At 43.0% G+C, this 13582-nt stretch overlaps 1 protein-coding gene across 2 annotated transcripts in view; it reads right to left on the reverse strand.

Moving 5' to 3' along the window:
• The window catches only part of LNX2 (ligand of numb-protein X 2), a 59267-nt gene that overhangs the window by 21728 nt on the left and 23957 nt on the right, over positions 1-13582 (reverse strand). The window contains exons 2-3 of one of the 2 annotated variants that reach the window (XM_084285327.1): positions 8698-8803; positions 4737-5234 (exon numbers count right to left, since the gene is read on the reverse strand). In XM_084285327.1, the coding sequence (XP_084141453.1) occupies positions 4737-5137 (401 nt within the window). In that variant the 5' untranslated portion in view covers positions 5138-5234; positions 8698-8803. The remainder of the gene's footprint in view (positions 1-4736; positions 5235-8697; positions 8804-13582) is intronic. The other variant, XM_084285328.1, reaches the window with a different exon arrangement.

Here is a 13582-nt window from a genome sequence, read left to right on the forward strand (position 1 = left end):
AGAGTAAAACATGTTGCCTCTTTGGAAAGCAAAGTGTTTGGGGTTTGTTGTTTCTTTTGCCAAGGGAGGAAAATAAAAGGAGAAAAAAATAAAGAAGCACTAGGAGTTAACTAGATTTGGGAACCAAGAGGATTTGGGGGAAAAAAAAACAAACAAAAAAAAAAAAACAAACCAAACCAAAACAAAAACCCATACACACAAGGAAGAGGGCTTTTGTTGCTTATTTGTTTCTCACATCTAATGATTCGAGGAGCCTACAAGGTGCCAGGGGGCTTTAGAGCAGAAACCAGCCCCAGACAGATCCTTCTCTTTTCCAGCAATGGAAAAAGTCCTTGGCGATATGGAGAAGCCCTGAATATGTTGTATACTTATGTATAAGAAAGGACAGCCCAAAAGAGGGTTAAATTCTGCAGATCCTCTTCAACTCTCTTGGTGTTAAAAGCAGAAGTGTAGGGACAGTGCTTGTAGCTGGCATGAGAACGGGAGAAAGGAAAATAACCTAGAAGCACTATAATAAACACCAAAATAAGAGAGATTTCCAAGCTTTTGAATAAGTATTTGCATTTATACAGCTAATTTGTCTGTAGGTCTTCTAAATCTAAACCTGTATATTAAGCATGCTAATTGACACACAGTGAGTAGCTCAAAAAATTCTTCATTTTCAGAAAATACAATCTTTTTTAAAGTTCAAATCTAGCCTTTCACAAAGTTGGCTTGAATGTTAACCTCAACATCAAAACATTTGGAAAAATGTCCCTATCCAAAATAACAACTTAAACTACCAGAATAGAACATAGGAGAAAATTGAAGCCTGACTCAAAAGGAATACATAAACATGATACTTAAGCCTCTTATTAAAAAGTCGTACAAATTTAGGAATATGGTTTTGTACAATGGAATTTGTTCAGGTCTGAATCATCTGTAAGAATTAACTGAATCAAAATCACACAGAAAAAGCCCTACTAATCTTCCCGGATTTTGTTCTGATAAATTGCCTTTGATATTTAGAAGTGGAATGGGCACCCACTTTACTAAACATTACCAAGTTTTCTATTTCAACTGACAGAGAAAAACAGTACAACCCAACATCATCATGCATTTTTTCCTTTAAGGCAGATTATATTCACGGTGTTCAACTTTGAAAGCCACGTTTCCCAAATGAACCTGACTAAACTGAAAGATCGATAAATCATTAATATTTTCTTTGAGCAACAAGGTACCATGAAATACAATTAGGGACCATGAAGCAATCACATTTGTGTCTCATGCCTCTTATTTCGAGAGTAGCTTGCAGTAACCTTGCACTCTGGGTTGCCTGGTGGATATTATGACATTTCTTCCAGCTTCTATGCTCAAAGGGAGCCAATTATAACAACACTGGAAAACCTGAGTGTGAATGTTTTTAAACTCCCAAAACTAACCAAACATGTTCCATTTCTTAGAAATGCAAACAAGTTATGTAAGTGCTTACTGAGACTCGTTTATATTAATCTATACTGAAAATTACAGTAGCACTGAATTTTATATCTCTTTCCTACATTTAATAATCAGTACCAGGATTTTGCTAGGTTCACTAATCCACACGAAATCAAATTCAAGCTACACAGTTAATGCCATCTTTTATGGCAGCAATGATAATTACTGGTGTTCAGATGTTTGCAAATAAACTTAATTGAAAACTGAAAATCACCATGTACTCAAAATGCACATCCGCATCCCAAGACAAGAGAAGGAATTCAAGATGAGCAGACTGCGACTGAAAGCTTTTTCCAGCTGACAAACAGGAAAAGCTCGCGATTCTGCTCACGCAGATTTCATGATAATCTTGTGCATTAGGTAAATGAGTATTTCATATATACCCGAAGTGAGCATACATAGTGTTCCGTGTACAAAGAAGTTATGTGTCCTTGCTGTAAATAGCCCTAATGTCACTCAAAGAGATGCCAATAAAGGAAAATGGACTGAAAAGGTGAGGGAAATGGCAGTGAGAAACTAGAAGATGAAGTAAACACGTAGCAGGGATCTTGCTCATGTTTTGGGTTTTATAAAAATCTATTCAGTTTAATATTGGGGTTATAAACCTAACAAACAGGTAGGTGGCTGTCTCCCCCACCTCCTTCCAAGTGATCGTACAGATCAGAAGTGATTTGCCTAGGGGAAATGAGCAAGAACCTAAGATGATACATGGAAACTGGGAAATTTAAAAAAGAAAAGAGAAAAGCAAGAAAAGAGAAAAAAAAAAAAAAAGAAAGAAGAAGAAAGAAAAAAAGAAAACAGAAAAGAAAAAGAAAAAGAAAACAGAAAAGAAAAAGAAAAAGAAAAAAAGAAAAAGAAAAAGAAAAAGAAAAAGAAAAAGAAAAAGAAAAAGAAAAAGAAAAAGAAAAAGAAAAAGAAAAAGAAAAAGAAAAAAAAGAAAAAGAAAAAGAAAAAGAAAAAGAAAAAGAAAAAGAAAAAGAAAAAGAAAAAGAAAAAGAAAAAGAAAAAGAAAAAGAAAAAGAAAAAGAAAAAGAAAAAGAAAAAGAAAGGGTGGGAGAAGGAACAAGAAAGGCTGCTCATCAATACCTGTACTTCCCTGACATGGTCAGTGCACAGGGGTATGTCCTTGCTGTGGGTACAACAACCAGCAAAACCCAGGCAACTCCATGCTCACCACAGACTGCAGGGATGCTGCACGTCCTGCATGTCCGTGGTCCTCTCAGCTCCTGGAAGCATCTGGGGCTTAGAGCAAGATGGAAAAGGCTGTGCTGTAAAGATGCATCTGAATGAATTGTTTGAACAAGGCTGGACTAGACTGACATAGCTAATACTACCTGCATTTTGGGGAAAGAGTTAGGAAAGAAAACCTCTCCCGTGTGACACTGCAGCCACTGTTGTTTCTCCCTCTGGGCCTCTGGTTTGAAGCCCGTGGAGATGGCTCGTTGGCCAAAGAGCAGACAAAGCTACCTACCAAGCAAGGCAATGTCCCACATGAAACAGGCAACTTCTGAAGCTCAGGGTGATTTAAAAATAATAATAATAATAATTAAATAAAACAAAGCAGGTAACAACAAAACCTGTGATGAAGTTCATGAGGAATGGAAATGGAAAGACCTCATCTCAGCCTGGTGACTGAGAAGAGAAGGGTTAGAACATGCACCTTCTCCTTTTGCCAAGAGTCACCAGGCACTGTGCTTGTTTTTACAATCACTGCTGACAAATGCTCCCTCTCTGAGGTTTTTTTTCTTTAGTGCATTTTGTGTATGTATGTTCAACAGATATGCACAATGCCTACTCTTCTGCGTTTGAAGCTTTTTTGCAGGGACAGGTATATATTTTTCTGAAACCTCTTTCTGCAAAATAAACACGGGTTTTCAAAGTTAAACACAATATGCAATCTGAATTGAAGGCACAAATAATGTTGAGTTGTGCACAGGAAATATTTTCTGATATCAGATGCAATTCACTTGAACAGAATCCTTTGAAAGCAGAGGCACTGCCTTTGAATACATTATTTCCTTCCCTACATAATTTTTCACTATTCTCCTCTTGTAATTTCTTAAATCTCTTACCGGTTTAAAAATGTGTTACTTGGTCTAGATGTGCATAATATTTTTTAGCCCTGACTCATGAGTTCCATTATGCTTTAGATTTAACATAAATGGTATGCCCAATGTCAATGGTATGATACAGCTCATGTAATAAAATAATTAAAAAAAAACGATTTGCTTATAAAAATATCCTCTAAACTACAGAGAAAACAAAAGCAGTTAAGTGCACTCCTCAAAACAGGTTTCATGTTTGACCATGAGAAAAGTGACATGGCCTTCCACAGAAGGGTGAAACATCTTCATGTAGCAAAGTACCTCATGCAATCCACGGAAGCTTTCCTTTGTTGGAAGAAAGAAGAGCACTTGTCTACCCAGTTTGAAATATTACTTTATCTGAATTTGACAAGCTTATTTCCCTTTTTCTATCATGTGCTCCTTTCAGTATTTAAGTGCTTTGAGTAGGAAGGCATAAAAGAGGAGAACTTTAAATCATTAATGGTTCAGAATAAGTCGCCCCCACCAAAAAAACAAAATCCTAGAAAAAAAGCATGGCATAAATACACAACATATAGTCAACCTGTGAACAGATTCTAAAAAATAAATCTTAAAACAACAACAGAAGAACAGGTCCTGCAGGAGTTTCAAGAGATACATTGTCCATTTGCCTATCTCAAGGCAGAATTAGTGCTGCCATAACTATTCCCGACAAAGGTTGGTCTAATGTGTTTGTGAACACTTCTGAAAGTGGAAAATACACAACCACCCCCAAGCAATCTATGCCAGTGCCAGACTGTTTTTGTTTTGTTTTGACCTAAAATCTGAACTAAATTTCCTTTGTTCCTATTGCACCGTTTCCTTCCTCTTTGCAGGCGTGGCTTGCATTTCTCTCATTCCCCCCCTTGCCTCCTCCCTGTATTTATTTTCTCTTACCTTAAATAACCCCATTTTCTTTCACCTTTACAAGACCTCCACTGACTTGCATTGTCCTCTCCATGTGTTCCCCACCATTCTCACAGTGTGACGTCCAGAACTGGATCCAGTACTCTGGCTGTGCTCGCTTATGAGCTGCTCATTTCCTAAACTGCTCTACTGTAAATTTCAAAGCCATCACAACCCCTCTTCCCCCTCTCCCCCCAGTTTATGTTACTCTATGAATCAGTCTAAGTGTGTAAGTATTCGTCTACCAACGCCATCATCTGCATGGCTCACCTGTTTTTGAGATGTGCCGCCAGGTCACATCGCTGCATGACCTCCTGACATACCGACGAGAAGGGGCACAGAACAAATAGCTTGTCTAACAGTTTATGAACAAGGATGCTGGACTTTTTGCAGAGTTTAAAGTGGAGTCTTTTTCGATCCAGTGGGCAGAAATCTTTCTCCTGCAGGAAGTTCCTTAGGCACTTGTAGCAGAAAGTGTGTCCGCAGGGAGTGTCCAATGGCTGCAACAAGGGCTGAAGGCAAATGTGGCAGACCAAGTCATCATCCACTTCGTTCTGGTAGTTGTACAGGTGGTTCTCCCTCGTCCAGTGCTGCTGGCCGCACTCGAAGCACAAGGGGTTCAAGGAGGCATTCTGCTCCACCGAAGCCATCTCATCACCTGTAGTCCCCATGGTGCAGCTAGGAACGCGGAGTGCTCCTCCTCCTCCTCCTCATAGGATGGGTTTGCTCTGAAAAGGGGGCTTCCCTTCTTCAGTCAAGCGTCACTTTCTGCAGCAAATAAAGAAATAAAAATCATGAATACCGAATGAAGTATGAAAGTTCCTGTCAGACCTATTGACTTGTTCGGGGTTTACCAAAACCCACTAAGGAACAGCAGTTAGATCAAGAGAACATTTTTGGTTTCTGTACATTTGCTGTGGAAAAGAGCAATGAGAAAATACACCCGTGTGATTCGTCTTACAACAAACATTTTACAGCTCTGTGCCAGCTGCTCCACTGCATAGCTTTCACCTGCAAGAGGAGCAGCTTGTTGAGAGCAAGGACATCACGTTATGCAATGTCACACCAGATGCATGCCATCAGCGTCTAGCACAAAACCACTCCACTGAGGAACACTGGTTATATGACCAAGTAATTAAATGTGTTCTTTAATATGCGATTATGATTTTATTCAGCAATCTGGTCCTACCCTTCCTTTCGGATTTTGTGTATTAATGTCAAATATTACACATTAAAGGTCTCAATATTTTGTACTAAACGTAACAGAAGTGATTGCTTACCCTGTTACTTCCATATATTGAGTATATGCCACCACTTACCTTCGGGTTCTCTCTGTGGATTCATTCCTACACAGCTAAGAGGGGCTGATTCTATGCAGCATGACACATTCGATTTAGTACAGAGGCCAGAAGTAAAAACACAGAATAAACTGATTATATGAAGTAAGTGGTTCCAAGCAACTAACCTGTTTTGCTTTGTATCTAACAAAATTCAAATTACAACATACTCAACGAGACAATAATCACATCAGTCAAAGGACTGGAGATCTGTCACTATGGAATTTATTTTTTAAACTTTAAAAGTTATTCAACTTTTCCTTAAAATAGCTCCATGGTCAGGAAACTGTACAACCATCAGTCTACAGTTTGAGAAACTTCACCCCTCCCAGCCTTATTCATTCTTCTGTCTTACACAAAATCACATTGCTTGAATCTTGTAACAGGATGATTTAGAAAACAAAACAAGCTTTTTCACATTTTTAAGAGTCCTGCTAATTAGTTAGTTTCAGCAAATGTTCTCAATCACAAATAAAAATCAAATTTGAGCAATTCCTATTTTGTGCCTGAATTCTTTATTACAGCCAAGCAACACTCACGAGAGACTGGCTGTATTCTAACAGAGTAATCGCAAGCTTACAGTGAAATGAAAACTGCTAGTTTTCTAGCAGCACAAGCCCATCATCTTTATCTTTAGCTGCTGAAACGTAGTCATAACCACATCCCCAAATTCATGCGGAACACATGCGTTTCGCTATGTTGTACATTTTAGGAGAATTCCTGTTTTAGTTTTTGCCCCTTAACCTCACACAGCCAAGCACAAGACTTAGAGCACATTTTGCAAGGATTATTATATCCTTTGACGCAAAAAGGATTAAATAGTAATTTGTAATCCAGGATTCTATTCTGCTGTGGAAATTGATGCTCTTCATTGCCCTGCCTTGTAGCAGATAATGTGCACCTTCTGGAAAGGATTTCAGGAGGGAATAGCACAGCAGTTCTTTGTTACTGGAGACTAAGAATGCAAAATGAGACCCCAAAAGAGATTACTCAAAACCAGTCTTAAACGCATTATGTAAAAATTCAAAGATTGGAAAGCAGATAAGGAGCCCAGCACATAGTGCTCTCATGCACAAACTGCAGCTCTCCACTGCATGTTGGGGCTCCCAGATAAGCACTGAAGGAAGGCGACCCACCTAATGGCTCTTTATGAGATGCAAAATAAACCAGCTTGGTGTTCTAGGAAAGCATTTCAATTGATCTGTGACTTTACCAAATGGTTTTGCCCCTTGGAGCATTAGGCAAGCCAGCACAGCCAGCCAGCATGTGCTGCCTGATGCTCTGCATGTCAGCGGCACCGGCGGCACAACCAGTGTGCAGAAGGGGCTCAGAAAGCTGGTGTTAAAGGTGTGTTGTCCATACATGTGGACAACGATGTGTTATGTGTCCAAACTGCCCCTACTGCTGATGAAGAACAGGACTCCTCCAAGTAACCAAGATCACAAGAAAGGAGCAAGTCCTACAGCAGTGAGGCTACAGAAATGGCCCGGAGCCATCCTGTGCATTCCAGTTGTGGACCTCTGAGCGCTGTGAATTCACAGAACCACAGAAAGGTTTGGGTTGGAAGGGACCTTAAAGCCCACCCAGTTCCACCCCCCTGCCATGGGCAGGGACACCTCCCACCACACCAGGTTGCCCAAAGCCCCATCCAGCCTGGCCTTGAGCACCTCCAGGGATGGGGCAGCCACAGCTTCTCTGGGCAGCCTGTGCCAGGGCCTCACCACCCTCAAGTAAAGGATTTCTTCCTAATGTATAATCTAAACCTACCCTCTCTTAGGAACAGTTCCTTCAAAAGGAACAGGCTTCCAGCACTTCTGTCCTGTGAAGTCACCTGTGGGATACCTGCTGTGGTTAAAGATACCAGCACCAGGCTTTTGAGAGGCTGTAATGAAATCCTTATGTGTGCTAAACTTTTAAAATGGTTACTATAGATTGTGAACAAAAAGTAAAACAAGAAAAGTTATTGAGACAACTGGCTTTCACCACCACATTTTCGATGTGCCCGCCGGCAGTCGGGCTGTGGATGCTCTGCTGGGGGGGTGGCAGCCTGGGCCGTGGGCAGGCGTGCTCCACCAGACCTATTTCTGTGGCTGCTGACGTTGCCTCTAGCTGCTTCCCAGAGCCACTGTTGCCAGCGATCAATAACGATCATATGAGCTAACCTGAGCCCTTTTTCTGCAGCTGATGATCCGAGAGCCCTTCCACCACCTCCATGCGGGCAGAGCCGTGGTGGTGGCGGTGCCCTGCCAGAAGGGAATGCCAGACAGATGGCTGTGTCTTTGACCTGTGGGACTATGCAAAACGAATGTCTGTTCATGGCTCAAACATGCCCTGCTTGTGTGCAGGACTGCTTCTTCTCTACTGGCAGAGCATCTCACGAAAGCAAGACCTGTGCTTTTGGTCCTCCCCTCCTGGGAACTCCTGCTCGCCTCTGGATCTCACAGGGTAGTTTCCCTTCTCTTCCCCACAACAGTTCAAACATTGCAGCACAGCTCACTGCCAGAAAGTCCATTACAACTTAGGGATTCAAAAAACAAACAAACATACATACATACATACACAGACAGAGCACCGAAAACCAAAAAACCCTGGGGAATTCTTCACCCCAGCACCGCTGCCTGCTTCCCGTGCTGCTGCTGGCTGCATTTCGGACAAGCATATTCAATAACAGAAAAAATATTCACTGGGATTTGTATCGATTGTACACCACAGCTGCCTGATTATCTGTTCCAAGACTTTTCAGGGGCTGTTCCCAGTGCAAAATACCAATCAGTTTACCAAGCCTACACACACGGTATTTATGGTTTGAGAGACAACAGGGATAGCAAGCAGGGTCTAAACTTCCCCCACGTAGAAGCAACGTACCCCTGAAATACACAACACCAGAGCATTACCATTTATAACACAGTGCTTCATCCCTCTTCATACATCCCTTATACTGTTTATCTCTCATATCATGGCAGATTGTCAGCTCCACAGGACGGTATCAGCTCAGGAAAGCTGTGAATGGGAAAAATAGTCTGAATTAAAATAATAATAAAAAAGAAAGGAGGGTAAAAGAGCCAGCCAGGACTGGTTTTCAAGTCATGTAATTCCCTAGAACAGAATTCACCTGGGACTTCATTACGACAGCAGAACAGTGCAGGTGGTGCCCTGCTCTCAGTTTTAAATCACAATTCATTTGGGAACTGGACGAGACTGGACATCCAACTGTGCTTTTTTTTTTTTTTATTTATTTATTTTTTATGTAGAGCATGCATGACAGCTACTTCAGACTGAAGGGAGAAGCCTGATTCATAGGCTTCCTCTAGGTCTGATTTATTGGCTCAACTAACATTCTTTGGAGAAATTTCACAAAGTTTTCCAAAAGCATACGGTGGCCATTTCAAGGCCACCGTGCGCTGGCTGGTTCTTCTTATCCGGGAGGGCTTGAAATTTTGCTACTTGCTGACAGCACAGGGATGCCCTGGCATATCCCCTTCTTATTCCCTGTAGTGGAAAGGGGTGGAAAGAAGTTACATGTATAACAACTACTATGAAATATGACCCTGAACTCGTAGAATCATAGAATCATAGAAAAAATAAGGTTGGACAAGACCTCCAAGATTATCTGGTCCAACTATCCCCCTACCACCAGTGTCACCCACTAAGCCATGTCCCCAAGCACCACGTCCAACCTCTCCTTGAACACCCCCAGGGACGGTGACTCCACCACCTCCCTGGGCAACCCGTCCCAGTGCCTGACTGCTCTTTCTGAGCAGAAATGTCTCCTCATTTCCAACCTGAACCTCCCCTGGTGCAGCTTGAGGCCATTCCCTCTAGTCCCAGCAGCTCAAGACGACACCCTTTCTTCTCCTGGGACATTTATTCCTGGTAGGAGATGTAGGTCCTGCATCCCGAGGCCCAACCACACCCTGACATTTTCATTTCCCCTCACTTTTACCCTCAGCCCCGTCACAACACAGGCTGCCACTCCCCACTCCCCTCCCACTTTGCTGCCCTCTTCTCCTCATAACCCCCTTGCTTTAGAGACTTCTTCAGTTACAAATAAGGACCTGAAGCATGGGGTGAAACAACTGACTTCCCGATGAAGTGCATGCAAACACCCTTTTGACCCCAGCACAGGCAGTGGAAGGGGTGAAGGGGTTCAGGGCTGTGCAGAGCTCTCAGTTGGCTCTGACAGCAGTGAAGGGACAAAGGCAGTGTCTGGGTGCTCCTGGTAGAGCCTCCCCACGGTCTCTGTCCCCACTGGTTGCTTCTTCCTCCTGCACCCACGGGCTTCTGGACCAGGCACATCCAAGGGGGACACGGGTGCTTGGGCTGCTTTCTGAAGTCACCCATGTAACCCAGTCTGGATGCTCATGCCTGGCTGAATCTGGAAGATTTTAACCTAAATTAAAGGGGTGGGATGGGAGAGCTCTGCACGCCCTGTGGATGGCCATGCTCACACCCATCACTCCCCATGGATGGATGTGGTCCTCCGGAGCCTTCTGCCTGGAGGCCACCGCTCTCTGCAACCTTGGCCACAGCGAGGTCCCTGCTGGCCACGAGGCCACTTCTCCTGCAAGAGCCTCCTCTGGGAACCTCAAGCTGCTTGCTGAATGATGATCAAGAGGCATGAGAGGTCCATTGCTTTATTGTGCTTAGAAACTGAGAATCAGGATAAGCAGAATCAGAAGAGGAACAAGAATTATAAATGACTATATTTTCTTGGCAGAACTTTTTGAAAAGTAAAAACAGGTTATATGAACGACTGAAAAGGGAAAAGCTTTAAAAAAAATTATGAAGCTTTTTCGAAATATCCTGAAAATGAAATAGTGAGTTATAACTTTTCTAGAAAAACACTTAATGTGCGCTAAATGTTACCAGCCTAAGATTTACTGGCAGCTTCAGATGAACCCTGGCAAGCGTCTAGAAGCTATCTGAAATTATCTTTTTATTGTGCTCTTAGACACGTCCTTAGAAAGCCAAACTGCCACTTTGGCCTTACCTGGAATGCCAAACATTGTTGGACCAGATGAATTTACTGGAGATTTGTTCTTTTTTGCCTGTGCTGCCAGAATAACATTAAAAATTCAAGGTGTTTTTTTTTTTAATAGAAGAATCCCCAGGCCAGCCATGAGCAAACTCAGACCAGTAGTGGAGGGCATGCGACTACGTCAATGAGGAAGGCAGTCTGAGATGTTGGTGGAGAAGCTGGGGGAACACCACACACTGAACATGGTCAAAGAATGGAACTGAGCTGCTGCAAGATGGTACAGTCTATCTCTGATTTCCTTTACAGGGAGGAAAAGACAATTCATCACAGAATCACAGAATTGTAGGAGTTGGAAGGGACCTTGAGAGATCATCGGGTCCAACCCCCCCGCCAAAGCAGGTTCCCTAGAGCAGGCTGCCCAGGTAGGCGTCCAGACAGACCTTGAATATCTCCAGAGAAGGAGACTCCACAACCTCCCTGGGCAGCCTGTCCCAGTGCTCTGTCACCCTCACCACGAAGAATTTCTTTTGTGTGTTGGTGAGGAACTTCCTGGGCTCCATCTTGTGGCCATTACCCCTTGTCCTGTCCCCACAAACCACTGAAAAGAGGTTGGCCAAATCCCTCTGTTTCCCACACTTCAGGTATTTGTAAACATTACTAAGATCCCTTCTCAGTCTTCTTTTCTCAAGGCTGAACTCATCCTCTCCTGGCCACTCAGATTTGTATTTACAAGACAATGCCTAATTGCTCCTATGTACCCATCAGTAACTGAACAGTAGCATGATCGTCACCCTGGATTTCAGGGAAGGTTTTCTTAATTTCTGAATGTTGCAGGATTTCTGAAGTCTGTTCTCAATCTTGCACTACATCCCGATTTCCATGGCACCCCAGCTGGAGAAGACCTCTTGTTTTCTAAATTCCCCTTGTTCAAACGCTAGGGTTGCGAACATCATCTCTTAGCAGCCAGGAGTGGATAAACACAAGCCACAGGAGAGGGAAACTAGACAGTGGTTACATTCATGGCTTAAAACCACATCATAACATGAAAAATTAGTCCTTTGTTCCCAGTCCAGCATCCTTCACAGGAATTACAGCATCAGGCTGATGATTCAGAACTGTTTTCAAAGCAGACCATAGTTCGAGTGGACTAACACAAGATAGCAGCAGCTCTGTAATAAAAAATACGAGGAGAATAAATAGCTGGCATGCAGTACTAGAGGGGAAAAATGTTATCCCACGTCTTCCAATAAGCGTGACCTAGCTCATTAGATACAATCTGTGTTTTAATATTAAAGCCATACAGCAAACAAGTGGAGCAGAACCAGCAACTTGCACTGACTGCATAACATCCATGTTAATTATCCAGATGTCTGAGGGCTTCGCTGTCGTCCAGTACAAAAAACCCAACTCGATTCCAGCGCAGGTCTGTGAGAAAGTAGTGCTGCTTGACTCTTGCTTGTTTGAAAACACAAACAAAACTGAATGTTATGATGTCAAAAGATGACATCTGGTAGCTCAAAGTCACAGAAAAAAATAAAAAACAACAGAGAGATGGAATGAATACAGGAATTCAACTAGGATGGATTTCTCTTAATGCATCAGCAACACTTTCACTGAATCCTGATTATATTTCCTCTGCGTTTGAAGGCATCCAGCAGAATGAGTGGAATTTTTGTATTCAAGCTGAATACAGTTGTGCCTGAACACAACTGAACTATTCGGCAGCACTGGGCTAAGAGCAAACCCATCTCCTTGCAGATTTTCCACCTCTCTGCTTGGTTTTTGTCCCACGCACAGGGGCAATGCCCACGCAGCCAAAGCGCTCGCACTACACCAGCTGCCGGCACGGCCCCACCGAGAACGAAGCCCTGCTTAAATCTGGCGAAGAAGGACTATTTGGGAAAACGAAGCTGCCTGCAAGTCGGGCTCCCTGCGTTTCCACAGCAACAGGGACGATGGGCTTTAATTACGGCAGCCACTTTCGGCAGGGGTGTCTCTCCGCAGGGCACCTGCTGCATGCGGTCGTGGGCGAAACGCCTCTGCCAAAGCAGGGAAGCCAGCACAGGACACCCATGCAGTGTCCTCAGACTGAGGAGATTTCAGGGATCCAAGCATCAATCTCAGCATCAAATGAAAAGATGTAAAGGAAGGCGAAACCGTGCACGATGGGATGTGCAGGACCATCTTTAGACAGAACATGGATGATGCCCATCTCCCAAAACCACGACTCCAAAAAAACAGGGAACCCTGACACCAGCGGACCGTGGGACGAAATGGGAGGAAGCGGCTCTGCAAGATTAAGGAAGGAGCCAGAAGGTTTGTGCTCAAAGCAGGCGAAGATCATCCAGCAGCCATTTTCTACAGCACAAATGGAATGGTTTCTATTTTGAGAGCGGGAGATTAAAATAGCTTTAGTTTAGTCAAATCAGTCTCAAACGAGACAGGGAGGATGAGGATTGTAACCATATGAAAAATCAATTCTTTATAGAAAATACAGGGCTACATCAGATAAATCACCTCAAAATAGATGAAAAAGAGACAAGAACATGAATCTTTAATGAAGACACATCTACACATCAAAAAAATACAGAGATTAAACTTTGAATATTCATACTGAAAAAAAGGAGCTCTGAAAAAGGAACGGAGTGAAAGGCACAAATCAAGCTACACGAGAGCAAACCCTGTGTTTCCTGATGGTCAGGAAAAGGGGCTTTGGAAGCCCTCAGAAGGAAATGGGAATTGAGTTTGCTTCTTCCCTTGCCAGCAGGGACAGCCACTGGCAGCCTTGGGCACAAGGATTT

Source organism: Netta rufina (assembly GCF_964035555.1).
Source record: "Netta rufina genome assembly, chromosome: 1".
NCBI classification, from domain to species: Eukaryota; Metazoa; Chordata; class Aves; order Anseriformes; family Anatidae; genus Netta; species Netta rufina.